The sequence below is a fragment of the Nycticebus coucang genome, chromosome 14 (genome assembly GCF_027406575.1).
Source record: "Nycticebus coucang isolate mNycCou1 chromosome 14, mNycCou1.pri, whole genome shotgun sequence".
NCBI classification, from domain to species: domain Eukaryota; kingdom Metazoa; phylum Chordata; class Mammalia; order Primates; family Lorisidae; genus Nycticebus; species Nycticebus coucang.
Genome location: NC_069793.1, coordinates 64,303,076 through 64,327,750, shown reverse-complemented (window position 1 = coordinate 64,327,750; position 24,675 = coordinate 64,303,076). Strand labels below are relative to the sequence as shown.

At 41.5% G+C, this 24,675-nt stretch overlaps 1 protein-coding gene and 1 non-coding gene across 2 annotated transcripts in view; one reads left to right on the top strand and one right to left on the bottom strand.

Moving 5' to 3' along the window:
* RRM1 (ribonucleotide reductase catalytic subunit M1) overlaps positions 1-24,675 on the top strand; it is a 72,485-nt gene that overhangs the window by 6,000 nt on the left and 41,810 nt on the right. Inside the window, exons 2-4 of the mRNA XM_053560825.1 lie at positions 2,261-2,349; positions 21,715-21,892; positions 24,357-24,457. Coding sequence (XP_053416800.1) covers positions 2,261-2,349; positions 21,715-21,892; positions 24,357-24,457 — 368 coding nt within the window. The remainder of the gene's footprint in view (positions 1-2,260; positions 2,350-21,714; positions 21,893-24,356; positions 24,458-24,675) is intronic.
* On the bottom strand, positions 21,460-21,566 carry LOC128566103 (U6 spliceosomal RNA). The gene has a single exon (XR_008374399.1). It is a non-coding gene; the product is annotated as a U6 spliceosomal RNA (small nuclear RNA).

Below are 24,675 nucleotides of genomic sequence, written 5' to 3'. Positions count from 1 at the left end.
TTAATAGTGATGTCTTATTGTTCATTCTTTGTTAGACATTTGAGAATTTTTGTGCCAGGCACTAAAATTGAAAATACTTATGTGAATGAGAAGGCCAAGTGTAAACACATATTTAACGTGTTGCTTATTAGTTACTATAGATTGAATCCATTTTTTTTTTTTTTTTTTGAGACAGAGTCTCAAGCTGTCACCCTGGGTAAAGTGCTGTGGTGTCTCAGCTCACAGCAACCCCAAACTCTTGGGCTTAAGTGATTCTCTTGCCTCAATCTCCCAAGTAGCTGGGACTACAGGCACCCACCACAATGCCCGGCTATTTTTTGGTTGTAGTTGTCATTGTGGTTTGGCAGGCCCAGGCTGGATTTGAACCCGCCAGCTCCGGTGTATGTGGCTGGTGCCCTAGCTGCTGAGCTATAGGCGCCCAGCCGACTATCCATTATTTAACATGCTTGGGATCAGAAGTGTTTCAGATATAGTTTTTTTTTTTTTTTTTTTGATTTTGGAGTATTTACATTGTAGAGGGTGGCCATAAAGTTAGTGTGCAGTTTAAACTTTATGGCCACCCTTTACTTTCTGGTTGAACATCTGTAGTCAGAAAATCCAAAATTCGGAATGCTCCAGTAAGCTTTTCCTTTGAGTGTTATTACATCTCAAAAAATTTTAGATTTTCAGATTAGGGATACTCACCCTATAGTTACAAAGGATTGTAGGTACACAGAGTAGACAAAAACTAAATCAGAATGAGACACATTTGTTGAGTGATCTCATACTGTGATTGTTTTTCCCAGTAAGTGCAGCTTTAGTTTTTTTGAGATATAATAGTCTTAACTAAACCTAAGTTGTTTTAACAGAAGCACTTTTTACCTTATCTCATTTTATTGTCACTATAAATGAGATAAGTAGAACAAATGAAGACCTGTGAAATGACTGATAACATGTGGTTTGCCGGAGGTTAATGCTATTTAATGATTAGATACATCTACCAATCCTGGTAAGGTTAAATAAAGGTTGGATGAACTACTATTTGAGGTTAAACTAAGAATACTTGGACTTTTTATCTGGATGGACAAAGGGGAATATTTATAACCTAAGTCTAAAATCATGAAAAATATAAGTAAATTATATATAGCATGTCAGATGGTGACAAATGCTATGGAGAAAAAAGAAGCATAGAAAGGGAAGACAGAAAAATCAGGGTTGTGTTTGGGTCATTGCAATTTAAAATAGTGTCATCAGGGAAAGTCTCACTGAGAAGGTAATGTTGAACAGATACCTAAAGGTGGTGTAGATAGCCAGACGGCCAGAGTTGCCAAAGTAGAGTAAGTAAAGAGGATGAAAGAGTTGGAGGTAAAGTTGGGGAGGTGGGTACACAGGGCAGGTTGTGTAGGATTCTGTAAACCGGGCATTCTCAAACTTTTTAAACGGGGCCAATTCACTGTCCCTCAGACTGTTGGAGGGTCGGACTATAGTTAAAAAAAACAAACAACTATGAACAAATTCCTATGCACACTGCACATACCTTATTTTGAAGTAAAAAAACAGAACGGGAACAAACACAGTCATACCACCTCATGTGGCCTGCGGGCCGCAGTTTGAGGACCCTTGAACTGTTTTAATGATTTGACTTTTATTCTGAAGGAAACAGGAAGCCACTATTAGGGGTAATGATATGATTTTGACTGCCATATGAGACAGGGGAAAACATTTGCAAAGTTATTGCAACAGTCCTTCCGATTATAAGAGAAGGGAAGACTTTCAGTAAGGAATCCATACTTCTTGAAGATGGTAGAGAAAACAAAAATAATTTCTTGATAAAAAAAAATAATCTCTTGATAAATCTATTGGGGGTCTGAATCTTTTTTTTTTTTGAGACAGAGTCTCACTATGTTGCTTTCGTAGAGTGCTGTGTTATCAGCTCACAGCAACCTCAAACTCTTGGGCTTACATGAGTCTCAGCCTCCCAAGTAGCTGGGACTATAGGTGCTTACAAAAAAGCCTGGCTATTTTTGTTGTTGTTGTTGTTTTTGTAGTTGTCATTGTTGTTGAGCAGGCCCAAGCCGGGTTCGAACCCACCAGCCTCGGTGTATGTGGCTGGCACCCTAACCACTGAGCTACGGGTGCTGAGCCAGAGGTCTGAATCTTTTATCTGTGAAATAGCATTTCATATTGGTCAAGTTAAAAAGTTCACATATTGATTACATTTGATTCTTTGACATTGCCATCTTAGTATTTGTTAACATGAGTCTTATGGTTGATTCTTCAGATGGCCGCCAGGAGCGAGTCATGTTCGACAAAATTACATCTCGAATCCAAAAGCTTTGTTATGGACTCAATATGGACTTTGTTGATCCTGTAAGTAAAACATGGTTTATATTTTGGGTTCCTTCATGTATTTCTTTCTACTTGTTTTTTTTTTTAATCTCTGATCCTTCATTTACCTAATATACTTTGGTTTGATATTCTGGCATTGCCTTTGGATATAAAATGTGAATTCTTTGCTTCAAACTTTTTTTTTTGAATTTATTTATTTTTATTGTTAAATCATAGCTGTGTACATTAGTGCAATCAAGGGGTACAATGTGCGGGTTTCATATACAATCTGAAATATTCTCATCAAACTGTTCAACGTAGCCTTCATGGTATTTTCTTAGTTACTGTATGTAGGCATTTGTATTCTGCCTTTAGTAAGTTTCGCCTGTACCCATTCTAAGATGCACCATAGGTGTGGCCCCACCTATTACCCTCCCTCCACCAAAACCTCCCGCCTCCCTTCCCCTTCCTTGGCCCTTTCCCCATAGTCTTGTGCTATAGTTGGGTTACAGCCTTCATGTGAAAGCTATAATTTAGGTGAATAGTGGAGCTGAGTACATAGGATACTTTTTCTTCCATTCCTGAGATACTTTGCTAAGAAGAATATGTTCCAGCTCCATCCATGTAAACATGAAAGAGGTAAAGTCTCCATCTTTCTTTAAGGCTGCATAATATTCCATGGTGTACATGTACCACAATTTGCTACTCCATTTGTGGATCGATGGGCACTTGGGCTTCTTCCATGACTTAGCAATTATGAATTGGGCTGCAATAAACATTCTGGTACAGATGTCTTTGTTATATTGTGACTTTTGGTCTTCTGGGTATAAACCTAGTAAAGGAATTACAGGATCGAATGGCAGGTCTATTTTTAGGTCTCTAAGTATTCTCTAAACATCTTTCTAGAAGGAACGTATTAGTGTGCATTCCCACCAGCAGTGTAGAAGTGTGCCCTTTTCTCCACATCCACGCCAACATCTCTGGTTTTGGGATTTTGTTATGTGGGCTACTCTTACTGGGGTTAGGTGGTATCTCAAAGTAGTTTTGATTTGCATTTCTCTGATGATTAAGGATGATGAGCTTTTTTTCATGTGTTTGTAGATTGTGCATCTGTCTTCTTTAGAGAAGTTTCTCTTCAAGTCCCTTTCCCACCCTGAGATGGGATCACGTGTTCTTTTCTTGCTAATACGTTTGAGTTCTCTGTGGATTCTGGTTATTAGACCTTTATCGGAGGTATAACCTGCAAATATTTTGGATTTTATTTAAATGCCTTTGGATATAAAATGTAAATTCTTTGCTTAAAACTTTTTTTCTTAACTTTAGTTTTTTAAAAATTTTTATTTATTTATTTATTTTATTAAATCATAGCTGTGTACATAGATATGATCATGGGGCATCATACACTAGCTTCATAGACCATTTGACATATTTTCATCACAATGGTTAACATAGCCTTCCTGGCACTTTCCTAGTTATTGTGCCAAGACATTTACATTCCACATCTACTAAGTTTCACATATACCCCTGTAAGATGTACCGCAGGTGTAATCCCACCAACCCTCCTCCCTCTCCCCCCTCCCCACCTCCCTTTCCCCTTCCCCCTATTCTTAGGTTGTAACTGGGTTATAGCTTTCATGTGAAAGCCATAAATTAGTTTCATAGTAGGGCTGAGTACATTGGGTACTTTTTCTTCCATTCTTGAGATACTTTACTAAGAAGAATATGTTCCAGTTCCATCCATGTAAACATGAAAGAGGTAAAGTCTCCATCTTTCTTTAAGGCTGCATAATATTCCATGGTGTACATATACCACAATTTATGAATCCATTCGTGGATCGATGGGCACTTGGGCTTTTTCCGTGACTTAGCTATTATGAATTGGGCTGCAATAAACATTCTGGTACAAATATCTTTGTTATGTTGTGATTTTTGGTCTTCTGGGTATATGCCCAGCAGAGGAATTACAGGATTGAATGGCAGATCTATTTTTAGATCTCTGAGTGTTCTCCATATATCTTTCCAAAAGGAATGTATTTTTTTTTTTATTGTAGAGACAGAGTCTCGCTTTATGGCCCTCAGTAGAGTGCTGTGGCCTCACACAGCTCACAGCAACCTCCAACTCCTGGGCTTAAGCGATTCTCTTGCCTCAGCCTCCCGAGTAGCTGGGACTACAGGCGCCCGCCACAACGCCCGGCTATTTTTGGTTGCAGTTTGGCCGGGGCCGGGCTTGAACCCACCACCCTCAGTACATGGGGCTGGCGCCTTACCCACTGAGCCACAGGCGCCGCCCCAAAAGAAATGTATTAATTTGCATTCCCACCAGCAGTGCAAAAGTGTTCCCTTTTCTCCACATCCATGCCAACATCTCTGGTTTTGAGATTTTGTGATATAGGCTAGTCTCACTGGAGTTAGATGATATCTCAGAGTAGTTTTGATTTGCATTTCTCTGATGATTAAAGATAATGAGCATTTTTTTCATAAGTTTGTAGGCTGCGCCCCTGTCTTCTTCAGAGAAGTTTCTCTTCAAATCCCTTGCCCAGCCTGCGGTGGGATCCCTTCTTCTTTTCTTGCTAATGCATCTGAATTCTCTGTGGATTCTGGTTATTAAACCTTTGTCAGAGACATAACCTGCAAATATCTTCTCCCATTCTGAGGGCTGTTTGCTTGCTTTACTTACTGTGTTCTTGGCTGTGCAGAAGCTTTTTAGTTTGATCAAGTCTCAGTAGTGTATTTTTGAAGCTGCTTCAATTGCCCGAGGGGTCCTCATAAAATACTTGCCCAGACCGATTTCTTTAAGGGTTTTCCCTGCACTCTCCTCTAGTATTTTTATAGTTTCATGTCTTAAGTTTAAATCTTTAATCCAGTGAGAGTCTATCTTAGTTAATGGTGAAAGGTGTGGGTCCAGTTTCAGTCTTCTACAGGTTGCCAGCCAGTTCACCCAGCACCATTTGTTAAATACGGAATCTTTTCCCCACTGAATGTTTTTAATTGGCTTGTCAAAGATTAAATAACGGTAAGTAGTTGGATTCATCTCTTGGTTCGCTGTTCTGTTCCAGACATCTACTTCTCTGTTTTTGTGCCAATACCATGCTGTTTTGATCACTATCGATTTGTAGTATAGTCTGAGGTCTGGTAGAGTGATTTCTCCTGCTTTGTTTTTATTTCTGAGTAATGTCTTGGCTATTCGAGGTTTTTTTCTGATTCCATATAAAACGAAGTATTGTTTTTTCAAGATCTTTAAAGTATGACAGTGGAACTTTAATAGGGATTGCGTTGAAATTATATATTGCTTTGGGTAGCATGGACATTTTAACGATGTTGATTCTTCCCAGCCATGAGCATGGTATGTTTTTCCATTTGTTGACATTTTCAGCTATTTCTTTTCTTAGCGATTCATAGTTCTCTTTATAGAGATCTTTCACGTTCTTTGTTAGACAAACTCCCAAATATTTCATCTTCTTTGGCACTACTGTGAATGGGATAGAGTCCTTAACTTTTTTTTCAACTTGACTATTATTGGTATATATAAAGGCTACCAATTTATGAATATTGATTTTGTAACCTGAGACGCTGCTGTATTCCTTGATCACTTCTAAGAGTTTTGTAGTAGAATCCCCGGTGTTTTCCAGATATACAATCATATCATCTGCAAAGAGCGAAAGTTTGATCTCTTCTGACCCTATATGGATATCCTTGATCGCCTTTTCTTCCCTAATTGCAGTGGCTAAAACTTTCATTACACTGTTAAAAAGCAATAGAGACAATGGGCAGCCTTATCTAGTTCCTGATCTGAGTGGAAATGATTCCAATTTAACTCCATTCAATATGACATTGGCTGTGAGTTTGCTGTAGATGGCCTCTATCAGTTTAAGAAATGTCCCTTCTATACCAGTTTTCTTAAGTGTTCTGATCATGAAGGGATGCTGGATATTTTCAAAAGCTTTTTCTGCATCGATTGAGAGAATCATATGGTCTTTGTTTTTTAATTTGTTTATGTGCTGATTACATTTATAGATTTACGTATATTGAACCAGCCTTGAGACCCTGGGATAAAACCGACTTGGTCATGATGTATAATTTGTTTGATGTGTTGCTAGATTCTGTTTGTTAGGATGTTGTTGAATATTTTTGCATCTATATTCATTAGTAATATTGGTCTATAATTTTCTTTTCTTGTGGGGTCTTTTCCTGGTTTGGAGATCAGGGTGATGTTTGCTTCATAGAATGTGCTGGGTAGTCTTCCTTCTTTTTCTACCTTTTGGAACAGGTTGAGTGATATAGGTACTAATTCCTCCTTAATGGTTTGGTAGAATTCTGACATGAAACCATCTGGTCCCAGGCTTTTCTTCTTAGGGAGGTTTTGTATGGTTGATGTTATTTCCGAACTTGATATGGGCCCGTTCAGCATTTCCACTTGATTCTGGCTAAGTCTTGGAAGGTGACGTGCTTCCAAGTATGGGTCAATTTCCTTCAGATTTTCATATTTCAGAGAATATAGTTTCTTGTAATATTCATTAAGGATTTTTTGGATTTCTGAGGAGTCTATTGTTATTTTGTCTTTGTTGTTTCTGATTGATGAGATTAGAGATTTTACTCTTTTTTCTCTGGTTACATTGGTCAAAGGTTTATCTATTTTATTGACCTTTTCAAAAAACCAGCTTTTTGATTTATTGATCTGTTGTATTATTCTTTTGTTTTCAATTTCATTTAATTCTGCTCTAATTTTGGTTATTTTCTTCTACTGGGTTTGGGGTTGGAATGTTCTTCCTTTTCCAGTTGCTTGAGATGTCCCATTAAGTTGTTAACTTCCTTTCTTTCCATTCTCTTGAGGAAGGCTTGCAGTGCTATAAATTTCCCTCTTAGAACTGCCTTTGCGGTGTCCCAGAGGTTCTGACAGTTCGTGTCTTCATTGTCATTTTGTTCCAAAAAATTGGCAGTTTCTTTCTTAATCTCATCTCTGACCCAGCTATCATTCAGCATAAGGTTATTTAACTTCCATGTTTTTGTATGAGTATGCAGATTCCTATTGTTACTCAGCTCAAGTTTTATTCCATGGTGGTCCGAGAAGATGCATGGAATAATTTCTATTCCTTTAAATTTACTGAGGTTAGACTTGTGACCTAAGATGTGATCGATTTTGGAGTAGGTTCTGTGGGCTGATGAGAAGTATGTGTATTCAGTTTTGTTAGGATGAAATGTTCTGTATATGTCTGCTAAATCCAGATATTGGATGGTTAGATTTAAATCTAAAATTTCTTTGCTCAGCTTCTTATTGGAGGATCGATCCAACACTGCCAAAGGAGTGTTGAAATCTCCGACTATTATGCAGCTGGAGGAAATCAAGTTGCTCATGTCTGTTAGAGTTTCTCTTATAAATTGAGGTGCACTCTGGTTGGGTGCGTAGATATTCATAATTGAGATCTCATCATATTGAGTATCACCCTTAACAAATATGAAGTGATCATTCTTGTCCTTCCTTACTGTTGTTGGTTTAAAGCCTATTGTGTCTGCAAATAAAATTGTGACACATGCTTTTTTCTGATAACCATTTGCCTGAAATATGGATGACCGTCCTTTCACCCTGAGTCTGTATTTGTCTTTTAAGTTAAGATGTGACTCTTGTATGCAACAATTATCTGGCCTGAGTTTTTGTATCCAGTCAGCCAACCTGTGCCTCTTTAGAGGACAGTTTAGGCTGTTCACATTCATGGAGAATATTGATAAGTCTGGTGAAATTTTGGGTATCAAGTTTTTCAAAGGTCTAGTGGACATTTTTAATCCTTTCACCAGTGTGGAAGTTGGAGTTTGATTCGAAGTTTCTGAGTGAATTTACTTTTGTGGTATAGGATTGGGTTGGTCATTATGGAGGATAGGTCTGAGAATATCCTGAAGAGCTGGTTTGGTTATGGCAAATTTCTTCAACATATGAATGTCATTGAAGTATTTAATTTCTCCGTCATAAATGAAACTCAGTTTAGCTGGATACAAGATCCTGGGTTGAAAGTTATTTTGCTTTAGGAGATTAAAAGTCGATGACCAGAGGGGGCGGAGATAATATGGCGTACTGAAGCCAGCTTTCCACAGAGGCTCCCGTCCTGAAGGAGAGTTAAGGGACGAAAATTTAGCAAGTAACCTAATGGATTCAAGCAGCATCAAGCGAGAAAGTTGAAGAACGCACATCAACCCCACTGAGAAGAGCTGCGACCACAAGGACACAAACTAAAGGTACAAAACCCACCACCAAGCCGACGGGAGTCCCCCCTCCCCCACCTGATCGGCTTAAGAACCCCACAAACAAACGGGCAGAAATCAAAGGCCCTCCCTCTACACTTCACGGGAGAAATCTACTAAAATCTGGACCTACCTCCCTTACTAGGGTGCCTAGGCATTCTCCTGCCAGACATAAAACTGTATAAAACTGTAAATATCCTTTGCCGGCAACTCTGATCTCCCAGCACTTCCCTCCACTCTCTCTGAGGTCTAAAAGCCTGTCCCCCAGGTGTTCGGATTCTTTGGTGACTTCTAGAGGGGAGAGGACGGTCCCCGAGCTGTGGCTGGTCAGCGCTGATTCTGGGACACGGGAGAGAGGTGAGGACAGTCAGCGGAGGGCGACCCTCACTAGGGCGGCGCTTCCCTGAGGCGTGGTGCAGCAGCCCTCCTTGGGCAACAATACAACCAGGCATAAAACTGAGCAGAACTGTGGGACCTTGCTACCGGCGTCTCTGGACTCCCAGCTCTGGGTTCCTGGTGCTCCCCCTGCCCTTGCTCTGTGGTCTGGAGACCTGAACGCCTGCTGTGTGGCTGGGCAAGGAACTTGATCGAACTGAGTCTGTTCTCTGCTGGTGGCTTTGAGCTCCAGCTGCTCCCCCCCACCCCGCCCACACTCTGAAGCCTGAAGGCTTGAGCTGCAGCACTGTGGCCGGGTGAGAGACCGGGAGGGAGCAGAGTGTGCTCGCTGCTGACGGCTCTGGGTTCCCGGAGCTCCCCCCGCCCTTGCTCTGTGGTCTGGAGACCTGAGTGCCTGCCGTGTGGCTGGGCAAGGAACTGGGTCGAACTGAGTCTGTTCGCTGCCGGCGACTCTGAGCTCCAGCTGCTCCCCCCCCACCTCGCCCTCACTCTGAAGCCTGAAGGCTTGAGCTGCGGCGCTGCGGCCGGGCAAGAGACTGGGAGGGAGCTGAGTGTGCTCACGGCCCATGGTTCTGGGCTCCCGGAGCTCCCCCCGCCCTTGCTCAGTGGTCTGGAGACCTGAGCGCCTGCCATGAGGCCGGGCAAGGAACTGGGTCGAAGTGAGTATGTTGGCTGCCGGCGGCTCGGAGCTCCAGCTGCTCACCCCCACCCTGCCCTCACTCTGAAGCCTGAAGGCTTCAGCTGCGGCACTGCGGCCGGGCAAGAGACCGAGAGGGAGCTGCGTGTGCTCGCTGCTGGCAGCTCTGGGCTCCTGGCGCCCCACCCCACCCTCACTCTGGGATCTGGAGGCCTGTTCCCTGGGAGTCCAGATTCTTGGGGGATTTTTCGGGGCGTGGAAAGTACCCAAATGCGGCTGGTCAGTCCTGACTCTGAGACACAGGAGTGAGGCTGGGGAGAACCACATCAGAGCGGCAGTTCTCTGAGGTGGCTGAAGCCACACCCCCTGCCTCCCTGGGCAACCAGAGGAGGCCACCCCTGAGTATAGGATTTGCCTGAGATGACTCACAGACCCAGGAAACTTACAGGGCAGGGCCGACTCAGAGAACTGAGACTTCAACCCAGAGCAAGTGCTTCACTAGGGTAAAACAGAAGCCAGCTGAAAATAAGTCAGAACCACTTAGCCCCACCACATCGGACAGGGCCCCAGTCTCTGAGGCCACAACACTGAACAGGCCCTCAACTAAACCCCAGGGGAAAAATCAAAGGGAGTAAAACAACCATGGGGCAGAATCAGCGGAAATACTCTGGTAACATGAATAACCAGAATAGATCAACCCCCCCAAGGACACATATGGCGGATGTAATTGAAGATCCCATTCATAAACAACTGGCAGACATGTCAGAAATCGAATTCAGAATTTGGATTGCAGACAAGATCGATAAAATGGAATTAGGAATCCGAGGAGAAATTCAAAAGTTGTCTCAAGAATTTAACGAATTTAAAGAAAAAACCAACAAAGACTTAGACACACTGAAGCAAGAATTTGCAGCCCTTAAAGATATGAAAAATACAGTAGAATCCCTCAGCAGCAGAATGGACCAAGCAGAAGAAAGGATTTCTGACATGGAAGATAAAGCCTTTGAACGCTCCCAAACTCTCAATGAGGAAGAGAAATGGAGAGCAAAAACGGATCACTCTCTTAGAGAGCTCTGGGATAATTCGAAGAAGGCCAATATACGAATAATAGGAGTTCCGGAAAACGATGAAGTGGCATCGATGGGCACAGAGGCCCTTCTGCATGAAATTATGAAAGGCAATTTTCCAGACATGCCTAGAGACTCTGAAATTCAGATAGCAGACAGTTTCAGAACTCCAGCATGATTCAACCCCAATAAGTCATCCCCCAGAAATATCATAATTAGCTTCACTAAAGTTAACATGGAGGAGAAAATTCTCAAGGTTATCAGGCGAAAGAAAGCCATTACTTACAAAGGTAGGAACATTAGAATGACTGCATATCTCTCTGCTGAAACTTTTCAAGCCAGAAGAGGGTGGTCATCGACTTTTAATCTCCTAAAGCAAAATAACTTTCAACCCCGGATCTTGTACCCAGCTAAACTGAGTTTCATCTATAATGGAGAAATTAAATACTTTAACGACATTCATATGTTTAAGAAATTTGCCACAAGCAAACCAGCTCTTCAGGATATTCTCAGACCTATCCTCCATAACGACCAACCCAATCCTCTACTACAAACGTAAACTCACTCAGAAACTCCTGATCAAACTCCAAGTTCTACAATGGCGAAAAGATTAAAAATGTCCACTGGACTTTTGAAAAACTCGATACCCAAAATTTCACCAAACTTATCAGTAGTCTCCATCAATGTGAATGGCTTAAACTGTCCTCTAAAGAGACATAAGTTAGCTGATTGGATACAAAAACTCAGACCAGATATCTGTTGCTTAGAAGAGTCACATCTTAACTTAAAAGACAAATACAGACTCAAGGTGAAAGGATGGTCATCCATATTTCAGGAAAATGGTAATCAGAAAAAAGCAGGTGTTGCAATTTTATTTGCAGACACAATAGGCTTTAAACCAACAAAAGTAAGGAAGGACAAGAATGGTCACTTCATATTTCTTAAGGGTTATACTCAATATGATAAGATTTCAATTATGAATATCTATGCACCCAACTAGAATGCACCGCAGTTTATAAGAGAAACTCTAACAGACATGAGCAACTTGATTTCCTCCAGCTGCATAATAGTCGGAGATTTTAACACTCCTTTGGCAGTGATGGATCAATCCTCCAACAAAAAACCTGAGTAAAGAAATTTTAGATTTAAATTTAACCATCCAGCATTTAGATTTGGCAGACATCTACAGAACATTTCATCCTAACAAAACTGAATACACATACTTCTCATCAGCCCACGGAACTTACTCCAAAATCGATCACATCTTAGGTCACAAGTCTAACCTCAGTAAATTTAAAGGAATAGAAGTTACTCCATGCATCTTCTCGGACCACCATGGAATAAAACTTGAGTGAGTAACAACAGGAATCTGCATACTCATATACAAACATGGACGTTAAATAAGCTCATGCTGAATGATAGCTGGGTCAGAGATGAGATGAAGAAGGAAATTGCCAAATTTTTGGAACAAAACGACAATGAAGACACGAACTGTCAGAACCTCTGGGACACCGCAAAGGCAGTTCTAAGAGGGAAATTTATAGCACTGCAAGCCTTCCTCAGGAGAACGGAAAGAGAGGAAGTTAGCAACTTAACGGGATATCTCAAGGAACTGGAAAAGGAAGAATATTCCAACCCCAAACCCAGTAGAAGAAAAGAAATAACCAAAATCAGAGCAGGACTAAATGAAATTGAAAACAAAAGAATAATACAATAAGTCAATAAATCAAAAAGCTGTTTTTTTGAAAAGGTCAACAAAATGGACAAACTGTTGGCCAACCTAATCAGGAAAAAAAGAGTAAAATCTCTAATATCATCAATAAGAAATGACAAAGACGAAATAACAACAGACTCCTCAGAAATCCAAAAAATCCTTAATGAATATTGCAAGAAACTTTACTCTCAGAAATAAGAAAATCTGAAGGAAATGGACCGATACTTGGAAGCTCGTCACCTTCCAAGACTTAACCAGAAACAAGTGGAAATGTTGAACAGGCCCATATCAAGTTCGGAAATAACATCAACCATACAAAACCACCCCCAAAAGAAAAGCCCGGGACCAGATGGTTTCAGATCAGAATTCCACCAAACCTTTAAAGAGGAATTAGTAGCTATACTACTCAACCTGTTCCAAAAGGTAGAAAAAGAAGGAAGACTACCCAATATGAAGCAAACATCACCCTGATCCCCAAACCGAAAAGACCCAACAAGAAAAGAAAACTACAGACTGATATCACTAATGAGTATAGATGCAAAAATATTCAACAAGATCCTAACAAACAGAATCCAGCAACACATCAAACAAATTATACATCATGATCAAGTTGGCTTTATCCCAGTGTTTCAAGGCTGGTTCAATATACATAAATCTATAAATGTAATTCAGCACATAAGCAAAGTAAAAAACAAAGACCATATGATTCTCTCAATCGATGCAGAAAAAGCTTTTTATAACAGCCAACATCCCTTCATGATCAGAACACTTAAGAAAATTGGTATAGAAGGGACATTTCTTAAACTGATAGAGGCCATCTACAGCAAACCCACAGCCAATATCATATTGAACGGAGTTAAATTGGAATCATTTCCACTTAGATCAGGAACCAGACAAGGCTGCCCACTGTCTTCCATTGTTTTTTAACATTGTAATGGAAGTTTTAGCCACCGCAATTAGGGAAGAAAAGGCGATCAAGGGTATCCACATAGGGTCAGAAGAGATCAAACTTTCGCTCTTTGCAGATGATATGATTGTATATCTGGAACACACTAGGGACTCTACTACAAAACTCTTAGAAGTGATCAAGGAATACAGCAGTGTCTCAGGTTACAAAATCAACATTCATAAATCGGTAGCCTTTATATATACCAACAACAGTCAAGCTGAAAAAACAATTAAGGACTCTCTCCCATTCACAGTAATGCCAAAGAAGATGAAATATTTGGGAGTTTATCTAACAAAGGACATGAAAGAGCTATATAAAGACAACTATGAAACTCTAAGAAAAGAGATAGCCGAGAATGTTAATAAATGGGAAAATGTACCATGCTCATGGCTGGGAAGAATCAACATCGTTAAAATGTCCATACTACCCAAAGCAATATATAACTTCAACGCAATCCCTATTAAAGTTCCACTGTCATACTTTAAAGATCTTGAAAAAACAATACTTCGTTTTATATGGAATCAGAAAAAAACCTCGAATAGCCAAGACATTACTCAGAAATAAAAACAAAGCAGGACAATTACTCTACCAGACCTCAGACTATACTACAAATCGATAGTGATCAAAACAGCATGGTATTGGCACAAAAACAGAGAAGTAGATGTCTGGAACAGAATAGAGAACCAAGAGATGAATCCAACTACTTACCGTTATTTAATCTTTGACAAGCCAATTAAAAACATTCAGTGGGGAAAAGATTCCGTATTTAACAAATGGTGCTGGGTGAACTGGCTGGCAACCTGTAGAAGACTGAAACTGGACCCACACCTTTCACCATTAACCAAGATAGACTCTTACTGGATTAAAGATTTAAGCTTAAGACATGAAAGTATAAAAATACTAGAAGAGAGTGCAGGGAAAACCCTTGAAGAAATTGGGTTGGGCAAGTTTTTTATGAGAAGGACCCCCCGGGCAACTGAGGCAGCTTCAAAATACACTATTGGGACTTGATCAAACTAAAAAGCTTCTGCACAGCCAACAACACAGTAAGTAAAGCAAGCAAACAGCCCACAGAATGGGAGAAGATATTTGCAGGTTATGTCTCCGACAAAGGTTTAATAACCAGAATCCACAGAGAACTCAAACGCATTAGCAAGAAAAGAACAATTCATCCCATCGCAGGCTGCGCAAGGGACTTGAAGAGAAACTTCTCTGAAGAAGACAGGCACGTGGCCTTCAGACATATGAAAAATGCTCATTATCTTTAATCATCAGAGAAATGCAAATCAAAAGTACTTTGAGATATCATCTAACTCCAGTGAGACTAGCCTATATCACAAAATCCCCAAGACTAGAGATTTTGGCGTGGATGTGGAGAAAAGGGAATACTTTTGCACTGTTGGTGGGAATGCAAATTAATACATTCCTTTTGGAAAGATATATGGAGAACACTTAGAGATCTAAAAATAGATCTGCCATTCAATCCTGTAATTCCTCTGCTGGGCATATACCCAGAAGACTAAAAATCACACCATAACAAAGATATTTGTACCAGAATGTTTATTGCAGCAGTATTCATAATTGCTAAGTCATGGAAAAATTCCAAATGCCCATTGATCCATGAATGGATTAATTAATTGTGGTATATGTACACCATGGAATAGTATGCAGTTTTGAAGAAAGATGGAGACTTTACCTCTTTCATGTTTACATGGATGGAGCTGGAACATATTCTTCTCAGTAAAGTATCTTGAGAATGGAAGAAAAAGTATCCAATGTACTTACCCCTACTATGAAACTAATTTAGGACCTTCACATGAAAGCTATAACCCAGTTACAACCTAAGAATAGGGGGAAGGGGGAAAGGGTGGGAAGAGAGGTGGGAGGTGGTTAGAGGGAGGGGCATTGAAAGGATCACACCTGTGGTGCATCTTACAGGGGTATATGTGAGGCTTGGTAAATGTGGAATGTAAATGTCTTTTTTTTTTGTATAGACAGAGTCTCATTTATGGCCCTCGGTAGAGTGCCGTGGCCTCACACATCTCACAGCAACCTCCAACTCCTGGGTTTAAGTGATTCTCTTGCCTCAGCCTCCCAAGTAGCTGGGACTACAGGCACCTGCCACAGTGCTCGGCTATTTTTTGGTTGCAGTTTGGCCAGGGCCACGTTTGAACTCGCCACCCTCAGTATATGGGGCCGGCGCCTTACCGAGTGAGCCACAGGCGCCGCCCGGAATGTAAATGTCTTAGCAAAGTAACTAAGAAAATGCCAGGAGGGCTATGTCAACTAATGTGATGGAAATGTGTCAAATGGTCTATGAACCAAGTTTATGGTGCCCCATGATCATATTGATATACACAGCTATGATTTAATAAAAAAAAAAAGTCGATGACCACCCTCTTCTAGCTTGAAAAGTTTCAGCAGAGAGATCTGTAGTCATTCTAATATTCTTCCCTTTGTTTGTAATGGCCTTCTTTCGCCTGGCAGCTGTGAGAATTTTTTCCTTCATATTAGCTTTAGTGAAGTTAATGATGATATGCCTGGGGGATGTCTTATTGGGGTTGAGTCGTGCTGGGGTTCTGAAGGTGTCTGCTATCTGAATTTCAGAATCTCTAGGCATGTCTGGAAAATTCTCTTTCATAATTTCATGCAGAAGGGCCTCTGTGCCCATCGAGGTCACCTCATAGGTTTCAGGAATTCCAATTATACGTATATTAGCCTTCTTCGAATTATCCCAGAGCTCTCTGAGAGAATGATCCATTTTTGCTCTCCATGTCTCTTCCTCTTTGAGAGTTTGAGAGCATTCAAAGGCTTTATCTTCGATGTCAGAAATCCTTTCTTCTGCTTGCTCCATTCTGTTGCTGAGGGATTCTACTGTACTTTTCATATCTTTGAGGGCTGCAAATTCTTGCTTCAGTGTGTCTAAGTCTTTGTTTGTTTTTTCTTTATATTCGTTAAATTCTTGAGACAACTTTTGAATTTCTCCTCGAATTCCTAATTCCACTTTATTAATCTTGTCTGCAATCCAAATTCTGAATTCGATTTGTGACATCTGAGCCAGTTGTTTATGAATGGGATCTTCAATTACATCTGCCATATCTTTCCTTGGGAGGGTTGATCTATTCTGGTTATTCATGTTACCAGAGTTTTTCCGCTGATTCTGCCCATAGTTGTTTTACTCCCTTTGGTTTTTCCCCTGGGGTTTTGTCGAGGGCCCGTACAATGCTGTTGCTTGAGAAGCTGGGACCCTGTCTGGTGTGGTAGGCCTAAGTGGTTCTGTCTTGTTTTCAGCTGGTTTCTGTTTGACCCTAGTGAAACATTTAGTCTGGTTTGAAGTCTCAGCTGTGGAGAAAAACCAGCAATTAAGTCACCCTGCCCACCTCCTGCACCAATTGGAGAAGTAAAATCAAACCTGCCTACAACCGCACACCCAGGGCACCGCCTGAAAAATCCTCAGTCCATTGGTTCAGTTCAAAAGGTCCAAATCAGGTTTCTCAGTCGGCACCTGTCTCGGGTTGGAGAGTTCAAGAGGTCTCTGGGAGGTGGGTTACAGGGGTCTGGTGACTACTCTGATATGGCTTACTCCAGTGCTGCGTGGAGTCAGGAGGAGCCACCTAGCAAATAGATCAGTCTGGGAAGGTTGATGCCTCCTTCCCCACCTTGCCCCTTTGTCAGACCCAGTCACTGATATCACTGCAGATGGGTGACCCAATTGCCTGTAGTGAACAGATATTCCATGGGTTTTCGCCTGCCTGAATTGCAAGGAAGTCTGCCAGGCCTCTGTACTCTTTCGGTATCTAGCAGGAGGAGGTGAGTTCTGTCATCCTCGGGTGCTTGATGAAGGTCGGGGGGCATTCACTCAGGCTCAGCCCCTCCCCTGATTGATGTTACTGACAGAACAGAGCAGCACAGAACAGAACAACTATGCGGGATTCTGTCTCTGTTCCTGCTCAAATCGCCTGCAGAAGATAAGCTGTTCTGACTTCCAACCTCTTTGCTGCTGGAGGTTTGTATTCGGTTACCTGTCTGAGTTGGCCCTTCCCTGGAAGCTTCCCGGGTTTGTGAGTAGCCTCAGGCAAATCCTTTACTCACGGGTGGCCTCCTCTGGTTGCCCAGGGAGACAGGAGGTGTGGCTTCAGAATATCCAGGAGTGAGGCGTTTTGCTATTAAAAAAGAATGGCTGTTGATCCACCTCCGGAAACCGCAGCTCTGGTGTGGCTCGCACCCAGCCGATGCCTCTCTCGTCACTCCCGCGCCCCAGAGTCAGCACTGACCAACCGCAGTTTATGCTCTGTCCACACCCCTCGAGAGATCACCCAAAAATCCGGACTCCTGGGGGACAGGCCTCCAGATCCCAGAGTGAGGGTGAAGGAGGGTGAGGGCGAAGGAGAGTGCCGGGAGCCCAGAGCTGTAGGTAGCGAGCACACACAGTTCCACATAGTCCTATGCCTGGCCACACCACTGCCAGAAGCCAGCTGCCGCTCCGCGTCCCAGGGAACCGCTGGTCTGGAGCGGTTCCCTTCCAGCTGACCGTCCTCTCCTCGCTCCCGTGCCCCAGAGTCAGCGCAGCTCAGGCACTGTCCACACCCCATGAGAAATCACCCAAGAATCTGGACTCCTGGGGGACAGGCCCCCAGACCCTAGAGCGAGAGTGGAGGGGAGTTCTGGGAACTCAGTGTTGCGAGCAGGGAACATACACAGTTTCACTCAGTTTTATGCCTGGCTGCATTGCTGCCCAAGGAGGGCTGTTGCAATATTCTTCGGGGTAGTGCCACCCTGGTGTGGCTCCCCCTCAGCCGACTGCCCTCTCCTCGCTCCCGTGCCCTAGGGTCAGCGCTGACCAGCCGCAGCTCAGGCACTGTCTACACCCCTCGAGAAATCACACAAGAATCCAAACTCCGAGGGGACAGGCCTCCAGACCTCAGTATGAGTGGAGTGGGGTGCTGGGAGTTCAGGGTTGCAGGTAAAGGATATTTACTGTTTTATACAGTTTTATGCCTGGCAGGAGGACACCATGGCACCCTAGTAGGGAAGGTAGGTCCAGTTTTTAGAAGGTCTCTCTCGTGGAGTGTAGTGGGAGGGCCTTTGATTTCTGCCTGTTTGTTTGTTTGTGGGGCTCTGGAGCCGGTCTGGGGGTGGGGTGGGGAGTGGGGACTCCCGTCCGCTTGATCATGGATTTTGTACCTTTTGCTTGTGTCCTTGTGGTCGCAGCTCACCTCAGCGGGGTTGATGTGCGTTCTTCAACCTTCTCTCTTGGTGCAGCTCAAATCCACCATTGTTCTTGCTAAATTTTCTTTTTTTTTTTTTTTTTTTTGATTTTGGCCGGGGCTAGGTTTGAACCCACCACCTCCGGCATATGGGACTGGCGCCCTACTCCTTGAGCCACAGGCGCCGTCCCTTGCTAAATTTTCGTCCCTTAATTCTCCTTCTGGATGGGAGCCTCTGTGGAAAGCTGGCTTCAGTCCGCCATCTTGTGTCCCCCCTCCTTTTTTCTTAATTTTATTCTGATCTGTGAGTTCTCATTTTTCAGAGAACTATGAATGTAAATAAGGCTGGGTATAGTGTCTCATGCTTGTAATCCCAGAACTGTGAGAGGGTGAGGTGGGAGGATTGCTTGAGGCAAGGAGTTCAAAGTTACAGTGATCTGTGATTGTACCACTATACTCCAGCCTGGGTGACAGAACAAGACCCTGTCACTTAAAAAAGGGAAGGAAGGAGAAAGACTTGATATAAACACTTAACATTAAGAGATTTACTTGAGTAAATTATTTATTCATCAGTGGAAAAGCCTATATAACAAAGTTTGTTTTTGGAAGTATTTATGTAGGAAAATGTCATTTATGTAGGAAATGGTTTGAAAATTTATTATCTGTGTAAAAAGAATAATTTTAAGTAATATAAAGTAGATTTCATGGAGACAATATTTAAATTAAAGAGAACAAGCTATTCATAAGCAGGTTGCTCTGATTTTCTCCTTACTCTTTTGTAACTCCTTTAAGTCTAGAGTCTAGAGCAATGCTTTTCAGTCTTTTATTTATCTCACTGCACAGTTCAACCTAAAGTTAAACTTTTTGGCACACTTAAATAATGTTGATCAAAAAAGAGAGTAAAAGAGTACACTTACTGTGCTTTTAGCTTCTTTTGAAAATAATTTAATTAATGATCTTTAAAATTTTTCGTGGTACACCTAAGATTCTCTAACAGCACACCAGTATGCCATGGCACACTGGTTGAAAATCACTGGTCTAGACCCTCATTATTCAATTTCATCTTCTTTGTTTTATAGAGTAGAAAGATCCAAAGAGAGAACAGGGGTGACTTAATTTAGTGGGATTATAGAGAGAAAAACCTAGTTCTCTTAACTCCTACATATTCTTTTGCATCATGCAGTACTGCATTTCAGAGTACAGGAATGTTGTAGCATACGTAAGCTTCCTAGGGTAGACTCTGTTGAAAAAGTCTGTATGCTATTAGACCTGGCAAAATTACCACACAGATGTTATTTTATTCTGAGTTGTGATTACTTGCCATGTAGCACCAGAAACTATTTAGATTGCAGTAATCATATTTGTCTTAGCTGCTGGATCTGGGGAGAAAGCGAGCAACTTGGGTTTAGCTATATTGTTATTAGAATAGATTGCAAACTAGTACAATAATTATATTTATATATTATATTTAATATATAATTATATTTATATATTTTATATATAATATATTTCTACTTATATATATTATTATATTTAATATACATTTATATGTCTGTGACATGTACATACACACATATATACATATACACATACATACCCACACATACGAGGGCTGTCTAGGTCTCCAGCTATTGTTAATACTGTTTTGATATTACATGTTAATACTGTTTTTGATACTTTCTGGATGGTCCTTGTATGTCTTTTTTGAGGGGGGTATGCTTTGTTCAGCTGGAAAGTGCATTCATTTTCTATTGAATTTTGCTGTTTTTTAAATTATCAAAGGTGAAACACTTTATAATAATTTGTGAAGTACTAAGGAGAGAGTAGTCATTAAATTATTAGATGATTCAGCTTCAACCTTAATTCATACCTTCATTTCCTTCTATACTTATCTTTAGGTGGAATTGGGGGGAAAAGTTCCTACCTGATCACATAGGGAGAATTTGTTTTTTAAATTAAATTAAATTTTACTTTATTATTTTATTTTATTATTTTTATTTTAATTTATTTATTGAGACAGAGTCTCACTTTGTAGCCCTTGGTAGAGTGCTGTAATGTCATAGCTCACAGCATCCTCAAACTATTGGGCTCAAGTGATCTTCTTGCCTTAGTCTCTTGAGTAGCCGGGACTATAGGTGACTGCCACAATGCCCGACTGTTTTTAGAGATGGGGTCTCACTTTTGCTTGGCCTGGTCTTGAACTCCTGAGCTTAGGCAGTCCAACTGCCTCGGCCTCCTAGAGTGCTAGGATTGCAGATGTGAGCCTCCGTGCCCTGGCCTTGTTTTTTTATTTTGTTAAGAGATGGAATCTCACTCTGTCACAGAGGTTGGAGTGCAGTGGTATGATCATAGCTTGCTGCAGCCTTGAACTTAAGGGCCTATAGGACCAACATCTTTTTGTTTTTCAATTTCAGGTTAATGTGAGGGTACAAATAACCAGGTCACAATATTTGAATTTCTTGTAGTTGTGTCCTGTACCCAAAAGGTATGCCATATACCCCTACATTGTGCCTATTAAGTGGGAACACACAATCCCCCCCTCATTCTCCCTCCTCCCAACTTGGATTGAGTTGATTTTTTCTCCTATATAGACATGAATTAGAGTGTCTGCTGGCTTCATGTAAGTATTGAGTACATTGGATATTGTTTTTCCAGTCTTGTGATACTTTCTAAGAAGAATGTTTCAGCTCCATCCAGTCTAATACAAAAAGTGTAAAGTCACTATCTTTTTTTATGGCTGAATAGGGATGAAAATTTGAATGAAAGATGAGAAAGTACTTAAAGAATCATTGGTCTGTTTTTAACTATTTCTTTGTGAGACTGCTAATCTTTTTTTATAACAGTTGTTTTTATAAAGTGACATCTCTTCATTGTATATGTAGGATGCATTTTCTGTCCTGTTAGTTTATAAATTCTTATTACTAAGTTTCTCACAGCCTCCATTTCTTTTTTTAAATATGGAACGCTTCACGAATTTGCGTGTTATCCTTGCGCAGGGGCCATGCTAATCTTCTCTGTATCGTTCCAATTTTAGTATATGTGCTGCCGAAGCGAGCACCACAGCCTCCATTTCAAAAAATAATTTTTCAGAGAAGGAAGTTGTCTGTTTAATGATGATATAAGTGTGATTGTTTTCTGAATTCCTCCTTTAAGGAAGGTATTGTTTCTTGGGAAAGCTCAAGTAATTCTTGGTTTTGTTTTTGCAGGCTCAGATTACCATGAAAGTAATCCAAGGCTTATATAGTGGGGTCACCACAGTAGAACTAGATACTTTGGCTGCTGAAACAGCTGCAACCTTAACTACTAAGCACCCTGACTATGCCATCTTGGCAGCAAGGATTGCTGTCTCTAACTTGCACAAAGAAACAAAGAAAGTATTCAGTGGTAAGTCTGTGGTGAAAAAGTTAAAAAAAATTTAGTATTCTTAGGAAATTAATAAAGGTTGCTAGAAAGAAACCTTGAATGTCAGAAGAAAAGTTACATCTTGTTTGCAGAAAGTGAATTGTGTAAATTAGTGGCAAAGAGGGTACTAGAATTTCCTGTTTCTCCTTGCTGCTGCCCTGCTGCATAAAAGGGTTAGTGGCAAAATGTTCTTTTGCTTTTTGTTTTCTCTTTTTTAAAAAAGCCTGTCTTTGGGTGGCACCTGTGGCTCAGAGGGTAGGGCACCGGCCCCATATACCGAGGGTGGTGGGTTCAAACCCTGCCCTGGCCAACTGCAACAAAAAAATAGCCAGGCGTTGTAGCGGGCGCCTGTAGTCCCAGCTACTTCGGAGGCTGTGGCAAGAGAATCGCCTAAGCCCAGGAGTTGGAGGTTACTGGGAGCTGTGTGGTGCCACGACACGCTAGCAAGGGTGACAAAATGAGACTCTGTCTCAAAAAAAAAAAAAGTAAGAACAGCCAAGCCAGAAGGCCAGGTTCTTTAATCAAGCTAGGTTCCCACTCCAGAAAGAGTTTATTTGTAAATTTTGTCAGTGATAATTTGTCCCTGTCTAAGCCTCTTTGCCTTCTTGATCTGGTATCTTTTTTATTTTCTTTTTTTTTGAGACAAGAGTTTTACTTTGTCGCCCTCGGTAGAGTGCTGTGGCGTCACAGCTCACAGCAACCTCCAGCTCTTGGGCTTAGGCAATTCTCTTGCCTCAGCCTCCCGAGTAGCTGGAACTACAGGCACCCAACACAACACCCGGCTATTTTTTGTTGCAATTTGGCCAGGGCTGGATTTGAACCCCGCCACACTCTGTATATGGGGCTGGCGCCCTACCCAGTGAGCCACAGGTGCTGCCCAGGTCTCTAGCTTCTGAGCTCAGGCAATGCACCTTCCTTGTCCTCCCAGAGTGCTAGGATTCAGGCTAGGCGTGAGCCATTGTTCCTGACCTGAATAATATTTATTGATAAGTTCTGGGTTAAACAAAATTTTACAGTTGTTCTTTTGTCACCATTAGCAAATACCTCCTTCTATCACTCCCATTTCACAACTCAGGGAATTTGGGCCAAAGAAGGTTAAATAATTTGTTCAGTATATAAGAAGCCAGTTGTGGCCTGAGATTAGAAATTTTTTGGCTCTCGGTTTCATATTCATTATGTGAGCCTCAGACATATTTTCCCTCTTCAATACAAAGTCCTTTACAATTAAGTTCATGCACATATCCTAGAAAAAGTGCTGCATACCTCACTGCTGAATATCACTATAGTCACCTTTAAAGTACTTTCCATGGGAAGCTATGCACCAACACCAGAACCTATTTCACCCTTCAAAGCAATTTTGGAACTCTTTCTTGAATGACTATCAGAGCTGTTGTCTTATAGCACAGAAAAATACACAACAAAAATAATGCCACTGGCTCAGTGCCTGTAGCTCAGCAGCTAGGGTGCCAGCCACATACACCAGAGCTGGCAGGTTCGAACCTAGCCTGGGCCTGCCAAACAATGATGACAACTACAACCAAAAAATAGCCGGGCGTTGTGGCTGGCGCCTATAGTCCCAGCTACTTGGGAGAGCGAGGCAAGAGGATCACTTAACCCCAAAAGTTGGAGGTTGCTGTGAGCTATGACACCATGGTACTCTACCGGGGGTGACATAGTGAGACTCTGTCTCAAAAAAAAAAAAATAATAATACCACTCATTAAGACACTACTACATGTCAACATGAACAGAACTGTGAGACACTTTTGATATACCAAGGTTATGAAACCTTACCAAGTTTGTATGGTGCTGCCAGCATAAGCACATCAACTCAGTCCCAATCAAAATGTTGGTATTGGGTTTTTGCGTAAGTTACATAGGTAAAAATAGAGGTCCAAATACCGCTATGATGTCTTCAAAAATGCTTACTCAAAGATCATTTATAGAAGTGAACTGCTTGGGCTGATGGATTATGAGTTTTAAGTCACATCACAGCTCACAGCAACTTCAAACTCTTGGGCTTAAGCGATTTTCTTGCCTCAGTTTCCCAAGTAGCTGGAACTATTAGGTGCCTGCCACAACTCCGGCTATTTTTCAGAGATGGGGTGTCATTCTTGCTCAGGCTGGTCTTGAACTCCTGAGCTCAAGCAATCCACCTGCCTTGGCCTCCCAAGTGCTGGGATTACAGGCGTGAGCCACTGCACCCAGCAGGAATCTTTTTAAATGACAGGAAGTTACACTCAATTTGACTCTGGAAGATTGTTTCCTTAAATGAGGTATTAATAAATATATATTCAACATGTACATGTTTATTGAGCACTTTCTATGCTAAGCACTGAAGTGTTGTTGACATGAAAAAAAGTTTGAGAGCCACTGTTTTTAAACTGTTATCTGAAGGTTGAATTCTTACGTTGTCTTGACATTTTTATTTTTTGTTGTATTTTTTAGATGTGATGGAAGACCTGTATAATTACATAAACCCGCATAATGGCAAACACTCTCCCATGGTGGCCAAGTCAACACTGGATATTGTTTTGGCCAATAAAGATGTATGTATAACACTTCTCTGGTGGAAGTTTTTCATTAGTTTTGGTTTTTAATTAATTCATTAATTTTTGAGACAGAGTCTCACTCTGTTGCCCTGGGTAGAGTACCATGGCTTATCTGGTTAGAGTATAATAACTCACAGCAATCTCAAACTCTTGGGCTTGAGCAACCCTCTTGCCTCAGCCTTCCAAGTAGCTGGGACTACAGGCCACAATGCCTG